The sequence below is a fragment of the Notothenia rossii genome, assembly GCF_949606895.1.
Source record: "Notothenia rossii genome assembly, chromosome: 1".
Lineage (NCBI taxonomy): Eukaryota > Metazoa > Chordata > Actinopteri > Perciformes > Nototheniidae > Notothenia > Notothenia rossii.
The window spans coordinates 33,678,559-33,697,485 of record NC_136912.1 but is presented as its reverse complement, the minus strand read 5'-3'; the positions used below and the strand labels follow the sequence as shown (position 1 = coordinate 33,697,485).

Sequence of the window (18,927 nt, the reverse complement as noted above, 5' to 3'; positions counted from 1 at the left end):
ATAAATCAAAAGAAAAACAAAAAAAAGAGACGATAAGAGTAAAAGAACGGATTAACAATAACGTCTTAGATATATCGGTACCACTTTACAATAAGACTACCCTTAAAGGGTTTACCAATTGTTTGTAATTCATTAATTAGGTTGTGAACACTTGTGAAGACATGAGATAAACAGGGCGACTGTGACCGGTTGCTTGTCAAATAGTGAGCCCACATTTATCTGTACTGCTCAGCCTTATATTGGCTACCTAGCTTACTTCGTCTTCTTCATCAGCTAGCATCCTTGGTATCTGTTGTTCACTGAGTGGATTCTCGCTAAGTAGCCAATAAAAGGCTTAGTCATCTTGCCAAATAGTGAGCCTGTGTATAGAACTGGTTTATAAACGGTTCTTAATGATTAATAAAGTATTTACAACCTAATTAATGACCTAATTATAAATCCTTTATAAGGGTAGTCTTATTGTAAAGTGGTACCGATGTATCCAACAGATGGATACATGATTCTTATGATATGATGAGCTTCTCAAAATATACTCTCATAAATCCGTAACCCTGTGCTGATATTTTTTGTATTTGAACTTCAAAAAGATGTCTTCATGACAGTGTGTTAGCCGGTTAGGGCCATTTCAAGTAAAGAAAAAGGGGAGGGGGAATATTCATAGATAAAAGTTGTTAATTTACTAGAAAAAAACATGGATATTTTCAGTTTCAATCGGTAATTGATCACAAATTGACATAAAATGTCCTAGTTTTCCAAGTTTTTTGCCCAATATTTGTAACGATCAGACTTGTTTGTTAAATGTACTTGAGTTTTTTCTTTCTAGTTAATTAACTGTAATCTATTTGCTATTAATCTCTTTAAAATGCAAAAGTCATCTTGGTGTCTGAGTTTCTTCTTGGAATATAACTCCCCTCTGCCGGCTCTCTATTTCTTTTTTTTACCTACAAGGATGAAAAAAAGCTGTTCATCCTAATATCCTTTATCAGTGCATCTTATTGTGTTTGTATGCTTTGAAGGTGCTCCTGGATGACGGCATTATCAATGTGGGCACGGTGGCGTCTTCTCGCTACGTGGCTCCCATAAAGCCCCGGGTGGACAAACTGCTGAGACAGCTGACCCTCTTCAACCAAACACTGGTAAAGGCTCAGAACAAAAGAGTCACTCCTCCTATCTGTATATGTGAACCTTGTTTTCAACTGTCCTGCTATCACTTCATCACTAACAAAAGGATTCATTCATTAACTCTCAAATGATCCAACTCAACCCTGAAGCATGTCTGTCGAATACAAATGAAGAAAAGCCACACTTCTATAACAAAGTCTTCTCTACTTAAAAGCATTTTTTTGACTTTGGATTTGGCCTCAAATCTAACACATTAGCTCCCCCTAGTGACTGCCATGAAGAACTGTCCTAATACATCCTGCTTATTAGTGTTTATTGAGGCAGTGAGGCAGGAAAGACAGACAGTATTGCATCATTTATTTCTCCTCCCCATCCTCTATGTCCCCTTCCTTTGCCAGGATGAGTGGCTCACGTGTCAAAGGAACTGGCTTTACCTGGAGAGTATCTTCCTGGCCCCGGACATCAAGAGGCAGCTGCCTGCCGAGTCCAAGATGTTTCTCAAGGTGGACAAGTCCTGGAAGGCGATCATGGCAAAAGTCAATACGTTTCCCAATGCCATGAAAGCAGCCACGCAGCCTGGTAGGTAGCTGTGATGGAGAGAAAGACCCTTAACATACATTGGACCAGGGATTTGACTTTGAGTGCTTTATATGAACCTCATTATATCGTGGGACCCTGTATCTCTGAAATATATTACATTTACAAATGACCTGGAAAAGGTTGTAAATCTAATATAAGTATCAAAAAAGAAATTACTTTTGGATAGCCTCCGTATGAAATTCACTGCAAATAAACACAAGTACTATGTAGGAATACAATCTAGCCAATAGCTGCCTTTTTCCAGATTCATCTTACAAAGATTTAAAGATGCCTTATAATTATTTCCTGTTTTCTTTTGCCTTTAATGTCGTGTGTTACATACCTACAGAAGGCTCATGTCATCCCCTGCACATTCTTTATTCCATAGATGCCGCACTGAGAGATTAAGAAAGAGGGCGACATTTCCAACCTGTTAAAAAAAATGTGAACTTGAGGTCATCATGATGAGGATTAGATTTGAGACTTGTGATATGTTGAGATGTGTGCACATGTGCTTTGTAATACATCGTTTTTATATTGTAGTCCTGATAAAAAATCATAATAATTGTTTTAATATACCAGTTATCTGATTATGTCTTTAGTGATGTCACTGTTAAGGAATCGGTTACCTTTGCTCCACTCAGGCTCTTGTTTTATCTTACACAGACCTGCTGGAGACCTTCCAGCACAACAACAAACTTTTGGATGAGATACAGAAGTGTCTGGAAGATTACCTGGAGTCCAAGAGAGTCATTTTCCCCAGGTATACGCACACTTGGCTTTTTACATATTATATACAAAAGTAAAGGATAACATTTTCTATTATACTTTGCCTTATTTATTTTTTCTACAGCAGCATTTCAGGTCCATTGTAGGTTACAGAAAGAAATGTAAAAAACGAAGGCGGTGTTGAAGGGTAATATTATCTGAGAATAAAATGGTGGATTTAATAGAAACAAATATACAGTATATTGTATGACATCTTAAAGTCATGAATGTGCGAGTCATCCAGTGCAGACTAGTGCAGGGCTAGTGGCATCTATGGTGTTAATTATTATCATATTTTTTTAAACAAACGATATCCTTTCACTTTGCGATGTTAGATTTGATTAGTTTAGATTTATTTATTTAATCCTAATGTTGTGAAATGGTTAAAATTGAAGTCAATAAAGTAAATCCAATCAAATGAAGCTACGGAAATATTGGGCCTTTGGGTGGCTTGCTTGGTAGAGCTTGAAGCCCATGTACTGGGGTTCAGTCACTTAATTTTTCCAAAAAAAGAAAAATAATAATAACAATTTTCCCCAGCATTTTTCTAATTATAATTTTTTTTACTAAAAGGGGCCAAATATGCTTTTTGGGTGACCCTCCACAGAGAGTTTCTCTCCCACACACTCCCCCCCGGCCTGAAATGCCTCCATTGGACTCCTTTGTTTTCTTCTGTAACATAATGACATCACTATGTAACTACTGTTGACTACCAATCCAACACATTTAACCTGCTAATAGGCGGAATATCACTAGCGATTGACCAATCACAACAGAGCCGGCCAGCTAACCAAATAGGGTCCTTTTTGAAAGTCTCCAATATACATAGTGTCCCTCTGAGAGCTTGATAAACCTCTCTCTCCGGTGAGTCATTAACATAGTGTTGTGGCTGCTGATGATAAGCAGCCTGATAATTCCTCTGTCTATCCGTCTCCCAGGTTCTGCTTCTTATCTAACGATGAGCTGCTAAAGATCCTGGCTCAGACAAGAAACCCGCAGGCGGTGCAGCCCCATCTCAGGAAGTGTTTCGATGCCATTATAAGGCTCAACTTTGCCTTGCTGGCCGAACAATCTCCTGGGGCTATGGCAGGAAGTGAGTCCAACCAGGAGTCCATCTACAGCAAAGACATCCTGAGCATGGTTTCTCCTGAGGGAGAGAAGGTCAGCTATGAGTCACCTTTACACCTACTCTATCCTCTTGTGTTCTTTTTTCAATAATGACCGCCTCGCTGCACATTATCCCTTACTTGTCCCGCTTTGATCACAAAAGGGCAAATCTAAGGAGAATTGACCCAGAGGATTCACAGCAAACCTTTATTAAAGCACGTCCTTTACTGTAACTGATCCTCCCTTTCTGTGTGTAAGTACAGGTGGCTTTGACTAAAGGTCTGAAGGCGCAGGGTAATGTGGAGGACTGGCTCTGTAAGGTGGAGGAGGCCATGTTCAACTCACTGCGCCGCCTCAGCAAGGCCGCCATCGCTGACTATCAGATCAAATCCAGAGAGGAGTGGGTGATGGCTGGACATGCATCGCAGGTACACACACGCAAACATAATGCATCCCAAAAACATTGTCGATGTAATCATTTTTTATCAATTTGTCAGCTTTAATGCAAAAGGCATACATTTTGGAACTGGTTTGATTTTTTTTTTCAATCTTAGCTCCTTTAATCAGTTGATAAAAAACTGTACTCCTAAGTATAGACCCCTTAGACACTTCAAGACAACATATTCCTATTTAAATCCAATAAGACCCTAATGCATTATTACACAGCCATTACAGAATGGAGTCAGACATTTTATAATAGCAGGGTTTGAATCTAAAGTTCTCAATTTTGGCCAAGTTACGGTAAATACAATACTTTATTATAATACGAACTTATCGGCCTTGCATTGCCAATATGAAATACAAGACATTGTTAGACATATTTCATAGTCAATTTCTCTTTGCAGATATATTATTTTCCAAACCAACTCTTATCACTGCAACTCTCTTGATTGTTTAGACTGAGACAAAATGTAACCACTTAATAAAGCTTTGATTGATTTTGCAATTTATTTCTATCATATGTGGTTTCATATTTGTGTACAGTGATTTAATGTGTGTGTGGGTGTGTGGGTGGTATGGTTGTGTGTGGTGTGTGTGGGGGTGGTGTGTGGTATGTGTGTGGTGTGTGTGTGTGTGTGTGTGTGTGTGTGTGTGTGTGTGTGTGTGTGTGTGTGTGTGTGTGTGTGTGTGTGTGTGTGTGTGTGTGTGTGTGTGTGTGTGTGTGTGTGTGTGTGTGTGTGTGTGTGTGTGTGTGTGTGTGTGTGTGTGTGTGTGTGTGTGTGTGTGTGTGTGTGTGTGTGTGTGTCCACCAGGTGGTGCTGACCATCTCCCAGTTGATGTGGTGCAGGGACATGGACGCCTGCCTGGAGGGAGACCACGACCACTTTGCTGCCCTGCAGGAATTTGAACTCATTAACATTGATGTAATACACCTTATTAAACTACTTCTCACTTTTCACTGAATTAAAAAAAAATAGACAATGTTTACATAAAATATAAATATGTGAGATACGGAGTACAGGTAAATATAACTAAATATGACAAATATTCTATACTTAATAAGCCGTTTCAATATTTAGTATTGCTACTTAAATCTGAGTACTTTTTCTACAACTGGTGTTTTTTTTTTTCTTTGGAACTTTTACTCTTAAAACCTGATTGTGTTTGTGTGATTGTGTTTGTGTGTATTCCAGAGGCTGATTGCCCTGGCAGCGTTGGTACGAGGAGAGCTGCCTGCTTTAAACCGTAACATCATCACTGCCCTCATCACCACCGACGTCCATGCCAGGGATATTGTAACAGACCTCATCCAGCAGAAGGTAAAATAGTGCTGCGTGCAAAACACATGCAGACACCATGAAGCTGCTTAAATGGATGTCTGTCTTTGGTTTGGTATTGACTGTCGCAGTTTTGTACAAAGCCAAATGAAGTCACTCAAGTCATAAATATGCAAGAAAAATAATGAGATTGAAAATGTAATTATAAATTAAAAGAAAAAACCTTGATAACACATTTTCTTTAGTACATTTATTTTTTCTTTATCTCAGATAATATCAATGTTTTTTTTTGTAAATGTGCAATTTAAGTCTTGTATTATTAATCACAATTTTACTCCTCCTCTTTTTTCTATCTTGGCCCAAATACGAGATAAGATGCAAAAAAAGATCGAATTAGGTTAGATAGGGCAAAGCAGCACATTTGTATGGTTTTTGAACCTAATAGTCAGCAGTAAGCAATTTCCCACATATATAGCAAGAGAAGCTGATAATAGAGGGGGGCAGTGATGATGTCTTTTTGTACGCCGACCTCGAAGATAGAGCCCCAAGGGCTAGCACAACTAAAAGCAATGGGATTTTCCCATTGGAATTTGAATAATTGCGGAAAAAGATACAGAGAAAACAAGACACAAGATTTATGTGACGTTTTCTACAGCGAGATAGTCTCTACATATTAACACCACTTTTTTGTAGTTTAGGCATAAATGCTTAATACTTAACATTAGGCTTTAAACAAACTAAATAACATTTGCGTCTCACCACCGCTAAACTTAATGCGCACTTTTTAATAATAATAATAGCTTTGGAAAGAGTGGAGTCGAGGATAACACCCAGGTTGCGAGCTTCAGGAGATGGGGAGATGGAGCAGCCGTCATTTGATGGTAAAATAGCTTTTCTAACTTGCCACATTAAAGTATCTCCATCATTCTTCTTCAGGTGGACACCAGGTCTAACTTTGAGTGGCAGCGGCAGCTACGCTACTACTGGGACCTGGACCAGGACACCTGTGTCGCCAAAATGGCTCTGTCCACTTACATCTATGGCTATGAATACCTGGGAGCCTGTCCTAGACTGGTTATCACACCACTCACTGTAAGTAGCACATTAATACACATGGGTAATGGTACTGAGACACAAGCAGACCTACAGTATACTGTAGATGCCTAAGACACTCCCAACATTAATCAACCCCCTGTAAACCCTCCTAGCTACCAAACCACTGTATAGTGTGGAACAAAACACATATTTTACCATTTCTGCCTGTCACAATTTTTACATCTCAATATAAGATTTAAGAAAATGTATATCTTACATTTGCTATTTAATCTTTTCAGTGGGCGCTTAGGCCATGACCAGAAGTCAATAAGTGGCCTTTCTGCATTTTTAAACATATATTTATTCATAGGTTAACACATAACACAACAAGTTACCTGGCCCAGAGGGAAGCCCAGGGTCCCCTTCTGGAGCCAACCCGACTCCGGATGAGTGGTTGAAGATGGATGGTGGTCTAGAAACACTTCTATTATTGCAGTGTAAATTGCAATCTATCCCCTTTTGGCCCGCCTTACATTTTCTGTACATGACAAACATTAATAAATAATTGTGCTACAGCAGCTAAACGTATATATATATATACCTGTATCATAGTTTGTATCACTGTTAGTCAAACTATCCTTTCTCCCCCCTTACCCAGGACCGTTGCTACCTGTGTCTGATGGGAGCTCTACAGCTGGACCTGGGAGGGGCTCCAGCTGGGCCAGCGGGGACGGGCAAAACAGAGACCACCAAGGACCTCGCTAAAGCTATGGCTATTCAGTGTGTGGTCTTCAACTGCTCTGACGGACTCGACTACAAGGTCAGCCACGACAAACCATATTCATCTATAACCCACATCCTTTCATTCAGGAATTTGTACCTCCTTTTTTGCCATCCCCCGCACTTATTTATATGTGAACCAATGGATTAGGATTTACTTGGATATTTTATTTAAGTAATACTAGTCATATCACAGTGTAAAAAGACACTGTTACATAAAATCATCAAAAGATGAATAATGTACCAACATTTGAAGTCAGATATTAAAGAATAACCAAATTAAAATGACATATTTATACTTTAATATTGTATTATGAATTAATGTACCGGTATGTGTATACAACTTTAATATTGCAGATGGCTAATTTTAAATATTATGTATTTAATATTCTTTTTTATACAAAGCTTGGAAGATTCTGAATTTCCACCTTGGGATAAATACAGTCTTATTTCAATATTAATATCATTATCAGTATCATATACTGTTCATATTTTCTTTGTATTTAATCAGAAAATGTGACTACAAACTGTTCTAATGTAATACTGTTGTAAATGAAAGAGAGAAAATAGTGTAAAACTTATATCTTGAGAAGTATCTGAGTAAATAAAAAGTAGCAAAAAAGTCAATTGAATGAAACATTTGAGTATGAATACTTACTCAGTTACTTCCCAGCACTGCTTAATCAAATAGCTCTCATTCTCCCTGTGCCTACTGGGAAATACCACTAGATGGCACTATTGCAATAGCAGTGACGTGCCAGTGACAGGTTTACATTGTTTTTTGCTTCTGAAACATTTATTTTTCCTTTCCTCTATGATCTTTAATTATATTTTCTACAACCAAATTGATACAGCAGCATTTTACAAGGCATTACACGTGAGTGAACAATAATAAAAACACCAACAAAATCTACAATAAATATACACATATCAACAGGCAAAAGATAAATAAACTTATATTTATAGATCTATATATAGCTGTAGAGTATCTTTATCTAAGTCATCCTTTTTTTGAATATGTTTCCAACAGTCAAAAAGAACCACAGTGCTGATATTTCATCAGAGTCTAATAACCTTCAATTATGCCAGGGCTGCCAACACTCACGCATTGAGAGGGAGAGTCACGCAATGAACCCATATCTTACGCACTCACGTCACACATGCCTTTCCTCACGCTAAGTTTTCATCCAAAATAAATGTATATAAATATAAAAATAAAGTGAAGGAACAGCAAACCGAGCGGTCTACGAAATGAGACGGTCTTCTGGCTTCAGTAAAGCTGGAACGATATTGGGAGATTCTGATTTCACGGATCAATAACTCATGAACAAAACGTTATTCAGACACAAATGACTTCTCCTAAGTACCGTGGTAAGGTTGACAACGAACTACAATCAATCACATTTTGATCAAAAAAAGCCAATACGCACCGCCCTCCGAGCTGGACACATTACATTGGTCTCTATCCGCAGCCGGAGAAGAAACGAGTGCTCAGGGACCGTCTGCAAAGTCCAACTCCGAAAAAAGTGAATACAATAATATTCAATCACTATTATACAGCTTATTACTACCAAACTCACCACACACATCAATAGTCTCCTATCTGTCATAATACAGCAAGGAGTTTGGAAGAATATGCTTTTGAATCATTTTGGGGAATATTTATAATGTAAAATCTTCAAAAAATATGGCATCATCTTAAATAACTTTACTATTATACAGTATATTTCTACCAAACTCACTATTTGCATTGTTGTTGTTAGCATCTGGTTAGCTAGCTGTGCTAACGGATATTAGAAGCTGTTTCTCAAACAATGAGAGGGAGAGCTCTCTCCTGTCAGACTGAGAGAGATACAGCTCAGTGAGGTAAGGGACTGTCAGAGTGTTTAGATAGTTCACTTTAGTCTAGTTATCTTAGTGGGTCTCAAACGTTTTGGTCACCATTTATGAGAATAAATGAAAAACTATATGACAGTAAAACAAGAATACAGTTTAAAAGGGGAGTGATTTGTAAAATATCCATAAAGAAAAAGAAAATCTGTTTACAGTTCTGTTTCATATGGGTGTTGATAGATGTATCCATAGATCTCTTAATGTTGCTCTCAAAATGCACCAGGTTGATGCATTTAACTTCAATATTTAAAAAAGCACATTAATAGCACATTATCTCTGCTTACACCTATATGCCATTTTATATGCTGTGAGCTGATTATCGAGCCTTCATTGTAAGAGTCGCAGGTACACTGTGTATGTGCGTATTCCACTGTAGCGCCCGGTATATTAATGGGAAACTCTAGTTTGTACATGTTCAATACATTTGTAACACTGTACACATGAACGTTTCTTTTTTCGGTTCACCAAAAAAAAAATCTCACTCCAAGCTGAACTCAAATGTTCGCTGCCCTGATTATGCATAAGAATAAATCACTCTTTTATAAGCCCCAAAACATGAAATTGGGGCTTTAACCTTGAGACACTCTCATCGTTTCAATGTGATATTAAACAGTGATTTATCTTGCAGTGAAGTTGGATCTTGAAAAACCATTCTCTCTCTGTCTGCTGTAGTTAGCATTAGCGTTAGCATTAGGGTTAGCGTTAGCGTGTGCTGCAGTGCGACAGGGCTTTGATTTAGCACTCTCTCGTTTATGTGTTAGTGTTTTTTTCAGCTCTGCTCCACTGTGGCTTAGCAACATTAAACTGTAACATTTAATTTGGCTGTCCATGAGATATGAATAAGACGCTGTGTTTTATTAATTCATTAGTTTCACCCATTGGATGAAGTTACAGAACCCAAGTATGAAATATACTAACACTACCTGTCTCCTGCTCATACAAACATATTCTTTGTATTCCCCAGCAAACATGGCACACATTCTGCATACTGTAGAAAACATTGAAAAGCCTAAATCACATCTCTTTTAATTTTCTTTTACGTTAAAATGAATATTCAGAGAGCTACAGTATATGGCAACTCTTTCACTTGAATAAAGGCACTGGTGGCCCACATTCATCTTTTAAAAAATAGAAGTCGAAATGACAACATAAACCTTTTATTATCTGACTAATAATATTTCTGTTTTGTGTTGTCACACTTCTGTCCTCCAGATGATGGGGCGCTTCTTCAGTGGGCTTGCTATGTCCGGTGCTTGGTGCTGTTTTGATGAATTCAACCGAATCGACATTGAAGTGTTGTCTGTCATCGCTCAGCAGCTTATAACTATACGGAACGCCAAAGCTGATAAGGTACATCTAAACACACAAACACACACCACTATTGCAATGTTCAAAATAATTACGAACACTGCTCTACTATGCTTTGATTCAAGTGTTCAAGTGTTTGCAAGTGGGGTGTATTTTGACGTATTTTATGTTAAGAAAATACCTTAAGTTTGTATAAACCACAGATCTTATTTTAGGCATCTAATCTAACATTTTCTAAATAACTTTGACTTCGAGACAAGGGAACCAGAAATGGTAAAATGCTAACCTATTTAGTTTTAGTCCTCATTCCTGCACCACACTATGTGCTAAGAGTCCAACTGAACGGCATTCTGTGATCTAGTGTAGCATTACTGTTTATTCCCATGGAGACCATCAGATTCGGAGCCAGCACAGATTCCATCAATTAGAATTCATTCAGGTCCATAAATTGCTGCGACACGCAATCAGACTTTCCTCGCTTGCTTAGGACGTCACACTCGCACATAAACATTTCCCTCCACTGTTCCACGCAGCTGTCCAAGTTTCATTTTGAGGGCCGGGAGATCAAGCTGGTGATGACGTGTGCTGCGTTCATCACCATGAACCCGGGATACGCCGGGAGAACAGAGCTCCCCGACAATCTCAAAGCTCTCTTCAGACCTATCGCCATGATGGTGCCCAACTATGCCCTGATTGCTGAGGTAAACCCTGCGTGGGCCTTGATTGAATTATGCTGGTTTATTTTCTCTTCCAATTGTCTCTCACTCCTTTGTTTCTCCGCTCTCTGCAGGTGAGTTTGTACTCCGAGGGATTCGAGTCCAGTAAGACCCTGGCGAGGAAAATGACCCAAATGTACAAGCTGTGCTCGGAGCAGCTGTCTCAGCAGGACCACTACGACTTCGGCATGAGAGCCGTCAAGTCCGTCCTGGTCATGGCGGGGTCAGGCCACCCACTCATGCATACACAATAACACGTCTGTGCACTCATACAGAGACATTCACCTTTTCAGGCATGTCCCAGAAGGACCTTTGTTACCCTTGCGCTCACACATGCGTAAATACACAAAGTATATTTAGCAAACATTAACAGAATGCTGATATGTATGCTAAACAGCGCAGTTGTCATTAGTAGTTTGTTGCAGAGGCAGTTTCTCAGTGAGCTTAAAGGTCATGCTTTGCACTGAACCTTCATATATTTAGCTTCAATATTTAATTCTGCACAGTTGATTATGCATATCAGTTAGGTAACAGGTACAAAATAAATGTATCTCAAGTAAAAATGATCTAAATGCAAGCAGGCAGCAGCTGAGACCAATAGCATGTTGGTTTTTCTCCAAAATGAACATTAAGGAGCGCTGTTTTAACATATTAATCTGCTAATATTATCAAGATGTATTCATTGGTAGCAGGACGTTTTTGTTTTATTGTGAAAGACTGGCACTTTTTTCAGCAAAGAGGATAGTGGAGATAAAACACAGACTACAAGAGCAGACTGACATTTTAAATATATGTCCTTTTTTTAAAGGTGGGGTAGGTAATTCACTTCAGAAACACTTTGTGTTATATTCCATGGAATGCTCTTAACATCCCGATAGCAATGAGTAAATTAAATGCTTTGACAATAAATACATTAAAAAATGTCATCTGTGGAAGCCGTGGCGCTGTAAAAAGTGGCCCCGGCCCGGCTAAAATAACTGGATGGCCTACCTGCCTGTCAGCATTCCATCTCGTGCACAAACTTATCTCGTGCCCTCATTGGTCATGTGCGTGTTGGCTGCGTACTTTCAAATTCTAGCACACTCAAGCTGGTTTCTCCATTCTTACCTACCCTACCTTTAACCAGGTAAAAGTCTCATCAAAATCTCTTTTTCAAGAGCGACCTGGCCAAGAGGGCAGCATAATTGCCTCAAATAAAGAGGCAAGCATTCGTTAATAAAATGAAGATCAAGGAAGTGGTTGCTAGTAATAACAGCAGTAAAAAGGTAAAACTATATATTTCACAGATTTGATTCTTTCTTGGTATGACTAGCTTGATAACAGAAAACAATCACTATCGTTGCGTGTGGTATTGCTCACTTAGGCATATCCAACATAAGTTGAATGAAAGGTGAAACTCGTAAATAGATGAAGGAAAAGAGTATTAAAAAAAACCACAAAAGAAGAATTTGCAGATGGCAGAAACTGTTGTTGATCCTAGTGTGCGTGGGCGCATAAATACATTTAAATGAATTTCTTTTGAAAGAAAAAAAGAGTTCATTGATTTTCCGCCGCTGATAAGAATGAAAATGACAAACGTTCACTCCGATGAAGACACAGCACTGTCGTAATGTTTGGACGGCTGCAAATCTATCAGTGCGCTCCGATTCCCCTCAGAGATTTGCTCTCCAAGATCTAAGTAGCACCTGAATCTGCATGCTGGAAGATGTGCGGAGAACCTGGATTCAGCCCGAGTTGAATGGATCTTTTCCACCATTTACGGTGAAAGTCCTGCTTTTTACCAGTTAGTTATTAACCAAAGCTCGGGGAACTGTAATTAATTTGAGATTCATTGTCTGTCTCTGCCTACAAATTACTCCTTGACTGCTTGTTTCGGGCTAAGCACACACTCATTATCTCCCACTCTAATGGTTTTTTCATTCATTTTTTTTAAACTCCAGCAGAGCCAACTTGTCTTCAGGATCATGCTGTGCAATATCAAATTATCAAAGTACATGGACTGCTTATTATCTTCATTACATCTCCATTTGTAACGACTTTATATTTTCCACTGACAAATATGCCTGTTATAACATCAATCTCCCCATATTATTGATATTTATCTGAACTTAATGCACCAACATCTTTGCCTGTGTTGACACTTATGATGTCAAATGAAAAGTATTATTGGATATTTCTTTTTAAACTGATTTCCTATGATATGTTAATGTGTTTTTAATTAAAATGACTAGCTGGTTGATAGCTGGGAGTGAATAACAGATAGAAGATTGTTTTGTTGGTTGACCAAAACATAGTTAGAAATTAAGGAAACAGACCAATTCATGTTGTTGCTACAGCTGAAGATTATAAACTATTTATTGAAAAAAGCTATCCAAATCGTCAAATATGTGTTAAGTAAGGGATACTGTGCCATTCACAAACCCAACGTTTTGTGCTCTCCAAAAATATTCAAAAAATGATATTCAAAAAGAATCCCACTGTTATTTTTTATGGAAGTACAGTGATATGTTTTTTTGGCAGCAGCTGACGTTAACCAGAGTTCTTTCTTCAGATTAATATGACTGCACTTAGTTCCTTGATCAAAGCATAGCAGTATCCTCAGCAGCCGCCTTGCTATCGAAAGACGAAAGAGAAGACCCCTCAATATTCAAGTTAACCAGAATGGTGTATTCAATTAAGCTGTGTTATATCTGGCAATGACTCTGAAAAAGACCCTGAAAATGCTGGATGTATACAGTAACAACCCTTACATTAAATGCATGTCATTTATTTGAATCATTTCATTTCAAGCCTTTATTTACCCAGGTGTATCCCTTGAGTTCATTGATCTCTTTTTCAAGGGAGACCTGCTCAAGTAGGTTCCACATGAAACATAAAACAACAGAACAAAAAAAAGGACATCATACAGCATCATTACACAGATTACAATTTACAACTAGAGAATGCAATTCCTGAAGAAATTGCTAGTGGGAATGCTTTATGCTGAAAAGCTGACGCTAAACTGCTATGCTGAAATGTAATGTGTAAGAAGAAAGTGAAGAATTTAGATTGAAGTGATACATGAACACTGGGGGCTTGAATGTGTGATGAGAGACGAAAAGAAAGTAATAAGGCTTGGAAAAGCAGCAGAATATTTGAACTGCAAACTTTTGAACTAACTTGATGGTGAATGATCTGTCACCATGCCAACAGCATTGGATGACATCCCATAATACGCTTTTTCACTGAAGTTATGAGAAAACCGTGTTTCATGGCGAGCATTGTGTTGCCATGGCAACAGCATTTGAAGAAATCTCAAAGCTGTCCCGTACAGTACAAATCAAACTGTAGACGGTGTGAAAGTGCCTATTGTTTTAAATAATGGTCGGAATGTGAGCCTATGGTGAGATCTCAGATTTGGCGTAAAGCTGTTGAGGCATGGACCGGTGATATACAAGCGAAGTTTGGGGCACGATCGGACCATGTCCATTGGAGCTACAGCAACATTGTGTTTTATGGCGAGGGATGCATTTCCATGGAAACGGCATACAGTATGATGACACCCCATAATTGACTTAGAGCTGTTGAGGGCTGGACCGTTAACCACTATCTGAAGTCTGCTGCTCTGAGCATGTCAGTTGGAGTTATGACATCATCGTGTTCCATGACATAGGTGTTTATATTTGAGCTAACGACTGTCCAGAGATCAAAGGTTTCCATGGTGATCAAATAAATGTGGCAAAGGCTCAAATTTGTTGAACAACACATTTTGAACAGGTTTGTTATAGGTGGGGTAGGTAAGTTTGAGAAACCGGCTCGAGATACACTTTTTGTTATATTCATTTGTTAAGTGATTTATAAGAGTCATGTTTAAAGATGTGCAATACTTAAAACGTTTATAAAGGTCTTCTGAGTGTGTGTCATTAGTTAGCTGATAAAATGTTAGGGATAAATACCTTGACATATTGACTACGAGTACTTTAAAGGGTTCATGAATAGAGGGGACTTGAATGTGAAATAAGAACAATAAAATAAAAGTCTAAATGCATGAAAAAGCAGCAGAATATTTGAACTGAAAACTTTAGAACTAAAAGCATACGTCACCAATAATGTCTAAAATATTTAAACGCCATTAGTCTGCTGCTCTAATTATGTCAATTGGACTTATGACATCATCGTGTTCCATGACACAGGTGTTTATATTTGAGCTAACGACGTGTCCAGAGATCAAAGGTTTCCATGGTGATTAGTGAGAGGAAAGCATTTTCATTGTTCAGAATGAGAGATAAACCTGTTACATGTGAACGTTTTGTTGAAGAACCGTAACAGATATCGGTGACATTTCAAAGCGTGAAGCATGTCAAGGAACTTGAGCATCTGAAGTGTGCTTTTTTCTTTTTTGGTTAATAATGTGGCCTTTTTGTCAGATTAACTAAAGGTGTGTGGCTGCTGTGGTGAGGAAAGATGAGGCTGAACTTACAATGGGGTTTAATGGAGACATGTTGAAAGTTTTTGTCACTTCATGCCCTCAAGAGGCATTTTGTTTAATTATTTTTGCTTAATTTTTTGTTATCTTTCAAGCTGCGAGATGTTTTCCTACGTTTATCATGAAAAATGATGTCTCAGGAATGTAGGGTTTGGGAATTATGGCAGGTTTCAAAGAAAATATGAAGGCAATATTAAATCTGTCCTCCACTAAAATCTGAAGAAGGCCTCTTTATAAGAAGCAGGTCTGAACAATGTTTAATATCTGTAAAAGTAAGAATCAGATTTAAAAGTTGTTACACGAATAATGTCAGAAAGATGTGTGACATTTTAAAGTTGGAATGAGGTTTCTGAGTGAAAGTATGAAGGAGCAGTTAGCAGTTGAAGTTGCATGAAGATTGTTGAAGTCTGAAGAGTTCTCCATTGACTTCCATGTTGAAAATGGGATGTATTATGGGATGTATCTCTGGAATTATGAAAGTTATGAATGATAAAAGTAGCCATTGATTCCCGACCGAGCTGAACGTTTTGATGTTTGAATGGAGTTTCTTCGATGTTCAATGTGGGAGAAGAAGCAGCGCAAAATAACCCGGCGGAATAATAGAATTTTGTGCGTAGCATAACAGATAGTTGGAATGCTGTGTAAGCATTCCCACTAAATAACTATCCACATGAACAGGTACCAACAGCATCCAATGGAGTAGCATCCAACCGAGCTTTAAACTAATTTAGTGGCACCAGATTGCTCAGTTTCCATTTAATTTGCAGACTATTCCAAGACAGAGGAGCTGCGCATCTAAAAGTTATCTTCCCTAAGACAGTCCTAGCAGTTGGCACATTTAATAAAACCACAGCATGCGATCTCAGGCAGTAGCCACTTACAATTCGCCTTGAAATCAGGGAGCAGATGTATACTAATAATAATGTGTGTGTTTTAGGTCTTTGAAGAGAGAAAACCCCCACCTCAGTGAGGATGTGGTCCTCATCAGAGCCCTGAGGGACTCTAACCTGCCAAAGTTCCTCACTGATGATGCTATGCTGTTTGGGTAAGCCTCTTAGACCTTTTGGAAAAAAGCACAACGCTTTCCTGGTGCAACGACTGTCCACACACCTAAAATACAACTCGTTTATTACAATGGATCACACTTAAGATACGTTTTAATGAGAAATAACTGTGATTTGTTTATTTCTGTGGAAACACAACATTGTATATTGTGTACTGTATGTGTTTATGTATTATACCCCCCCCCTCTTTCCCAGTGGTATCCTATCGGACCTGTTCCCCGGTGTGAGTATTCCTGACCATGACTACGGCGTGCTACACACCACCATCTTGGAGTCTCTGGTGAAGCGAAACCTACAGCCGCTGGCTGGCATGACCAAGAAGGTACAAAACAGGGTTTTAATGTTTTCCTTATGAAAGTTTAGATTTTCTGTACTTGGCTAATTTTCCTTACAATTTTGAATTATACACTTAGATTTAAAATGTAAATCTCATATTCCAATTTAGATTTAACATTAACATATAATAACAAGACTTAAATTGTATCGGGATAGATTTGTCTCAATATTTTATGATTTGAACAGTTTCAAAAGTGTGTTGTGACTATTACCACCTGAAAGGATATACTGTAATTTTCGGACTATAAGCCGCGCCTTTTTTCCCATTTTTCGACCCTGCAGCTTATATAACGGTGCGGCTAATCTATGGCCACTAGGGGACCTCCTAAATCTATGGATTTTACAGGTTACAGTCCACCACCTTTAACTCTATGGGCTCTATGGCCGGTCCGCGCCCCCCACCTTTAAGCGGCGGGCTCCAGCAGGAAAAGCTCGAGGCCGGAAAAGAGTGAGACAACTAGCGCGCAAAATTAAAAGTGGAACCGAGAGTGGTACGAGAGACAGAACGAGAGCAAGACAGACAGACATTACGAGAGCGAGACAGTTTGTCCCCGTACCACTGGTTGAAAACCACTGCTGTAGATCACTGCCGGTACGTGCGCTGGGAGCGCACCGTTTAAGTTTGAAAGATGAAAAGTTTGTGTGTCTGAAACGCTATGTGATACAGTACAGTTTACACGGCACAGTACATGTTCTGTAGCTACTATTGCACTAAATGGTAACACTTGAATACGTTATGCAAATATGCAACTTGTTTGTTGAAATGTTAATAAATGGGAGCTTCCTCAAACAGCCCTCTCTTTCCCGACAATCCCCTCTGTGCACGAACCCTTACCTATGGTAATTAAACATTAAAACACCTGCGGCTTATAGTCCAGTGCGGCTTATATATGTACACATCATTCAATTTAGCTGCTGCGGCTTATATTCAGGTGCGCCTTATAGTCCGAAAATTACGGTATACATAGAAGATAAGTAGTTTGTTCTCCCTGGGACTGCAAGTTGCCAACCAAAGTAATAATAATTTCAATGTTGTGCTCTATTATAATATGAAACCAATAAACCCATAATACTTACGCGCATTTACATAATACAAATATTGAATGCTGCCACTGGTTATTTAATATAAATGGTCATCTTCAGTCTTTGAAATGCAGAAGCCACGTCATCAGCAGGCCATCGCGAGCTACCTGAAAATGGCTGAGTGGGAAGAGTTGATTTTCTTTCAGACCGGTTGATAATATGTCTCGAAGCTCGGTCTGTGTAGAATTGAGATACACAAATCCAATTTGAATTTGCAATTTAAAAACCGGATTCATAAATGTCTGATAAAAAGTGGAAGATATTCAGGAATGCTTTTCATTTGGTAGTGAATCAGATTAATGTATGCACAGACTGTTTTCATTATTTGTGGAATTTGTTTGATTTGCAGATCCGTTTTAAATTTGCAAAACATTTATCTGAGTTCAGAATTCTTTTGTTTTGCATCTTTGGAAGGTGTTTTCTATTTACTGTGTACAGTTTTAAGGTTTGTTCACCCAAAATATCAAAAATACAACAAGAATAAACAAATATAATTCAGATGCTTCGTGTTTGTTCCACTTTAATAAGTTGTAGGCTTGAATGCATTTATTTTGTTTTGGAAACTCGGTCCATTCTCAAAACATGTCCTCCTTTCTACTTCTTCTTTCCATTCGATCAGGTGATCCAGCTGTATGAGACCATGTTAGTGCGTCATGGTGTCATGTTGGTGGGGCCTACAGGTGGAGGTAAGACCACGGTGTACAGAATCCTGGCAGACACACTGGAGACCCTCCAGGCCACGGGGCACAAGGCTAACAACCCCTTCTTTCAGCACGTCAAGACCTACATCCTCAACCCCAAATCTGTCACCATGGGAGAGCTCTACGGAGAGGTACTGTAGGACAGGAGAATCAGATACACATCAGCTTCCTGTTCCCACACCACTCCACAACACTCTGCTCAGGCACTCATTCCACCAAGATGCGCCACAGGAAGTGATGACATGTTATTTA

The 18,927-nt window shown here is 38.7% G+C and overlaps 1 protein-coding gene across 1 annotated transcript in view; it reads left to right on the top strand.

Moving 5' to 3' along the window:
• Positions 1-18,927, top strand: part of dnah6 (dynein, axonemal, heavy chain 6) — a 116,889-nt gene that overhangs the window by 18,760 nt on the left and 79,202 nt on the right. The window contains 15 exon segments of the mRNA XM_079649513.1: positions 1,017-1,136; positions 1,521-1,701; positions 2,368-2,464; positions 3,408-3,630; positions 3,840-4,004; positions 4,830-4,940; positions 5,211-5,336; positions 6,231-6,386; positions 6,988-7,149; positions 10,215-10,352; positions 10,844-11,011; positions 11,101-11,249; positions 16,429-16,536; positions 16,751-16,877; positions 18,594-18,806. Coding sequence (XP_079505639.1) covers positions 1,017-1,136; positions 1,521-1,701; positions 2,368-2,464; positions 3,408-3,630; positions 3,840-4,004; positions 4,830-4,940; positions 5,211-5,336; positions 6,231-6,386; positions 6,988-7,149; positions 10,215-10,352; positions 10,844-11,011; positions 11,101-11,249; positions 16,429-16,536; positions 16,751-16,877; positions 18,594-18,806 — 2,244 coding nt within the window.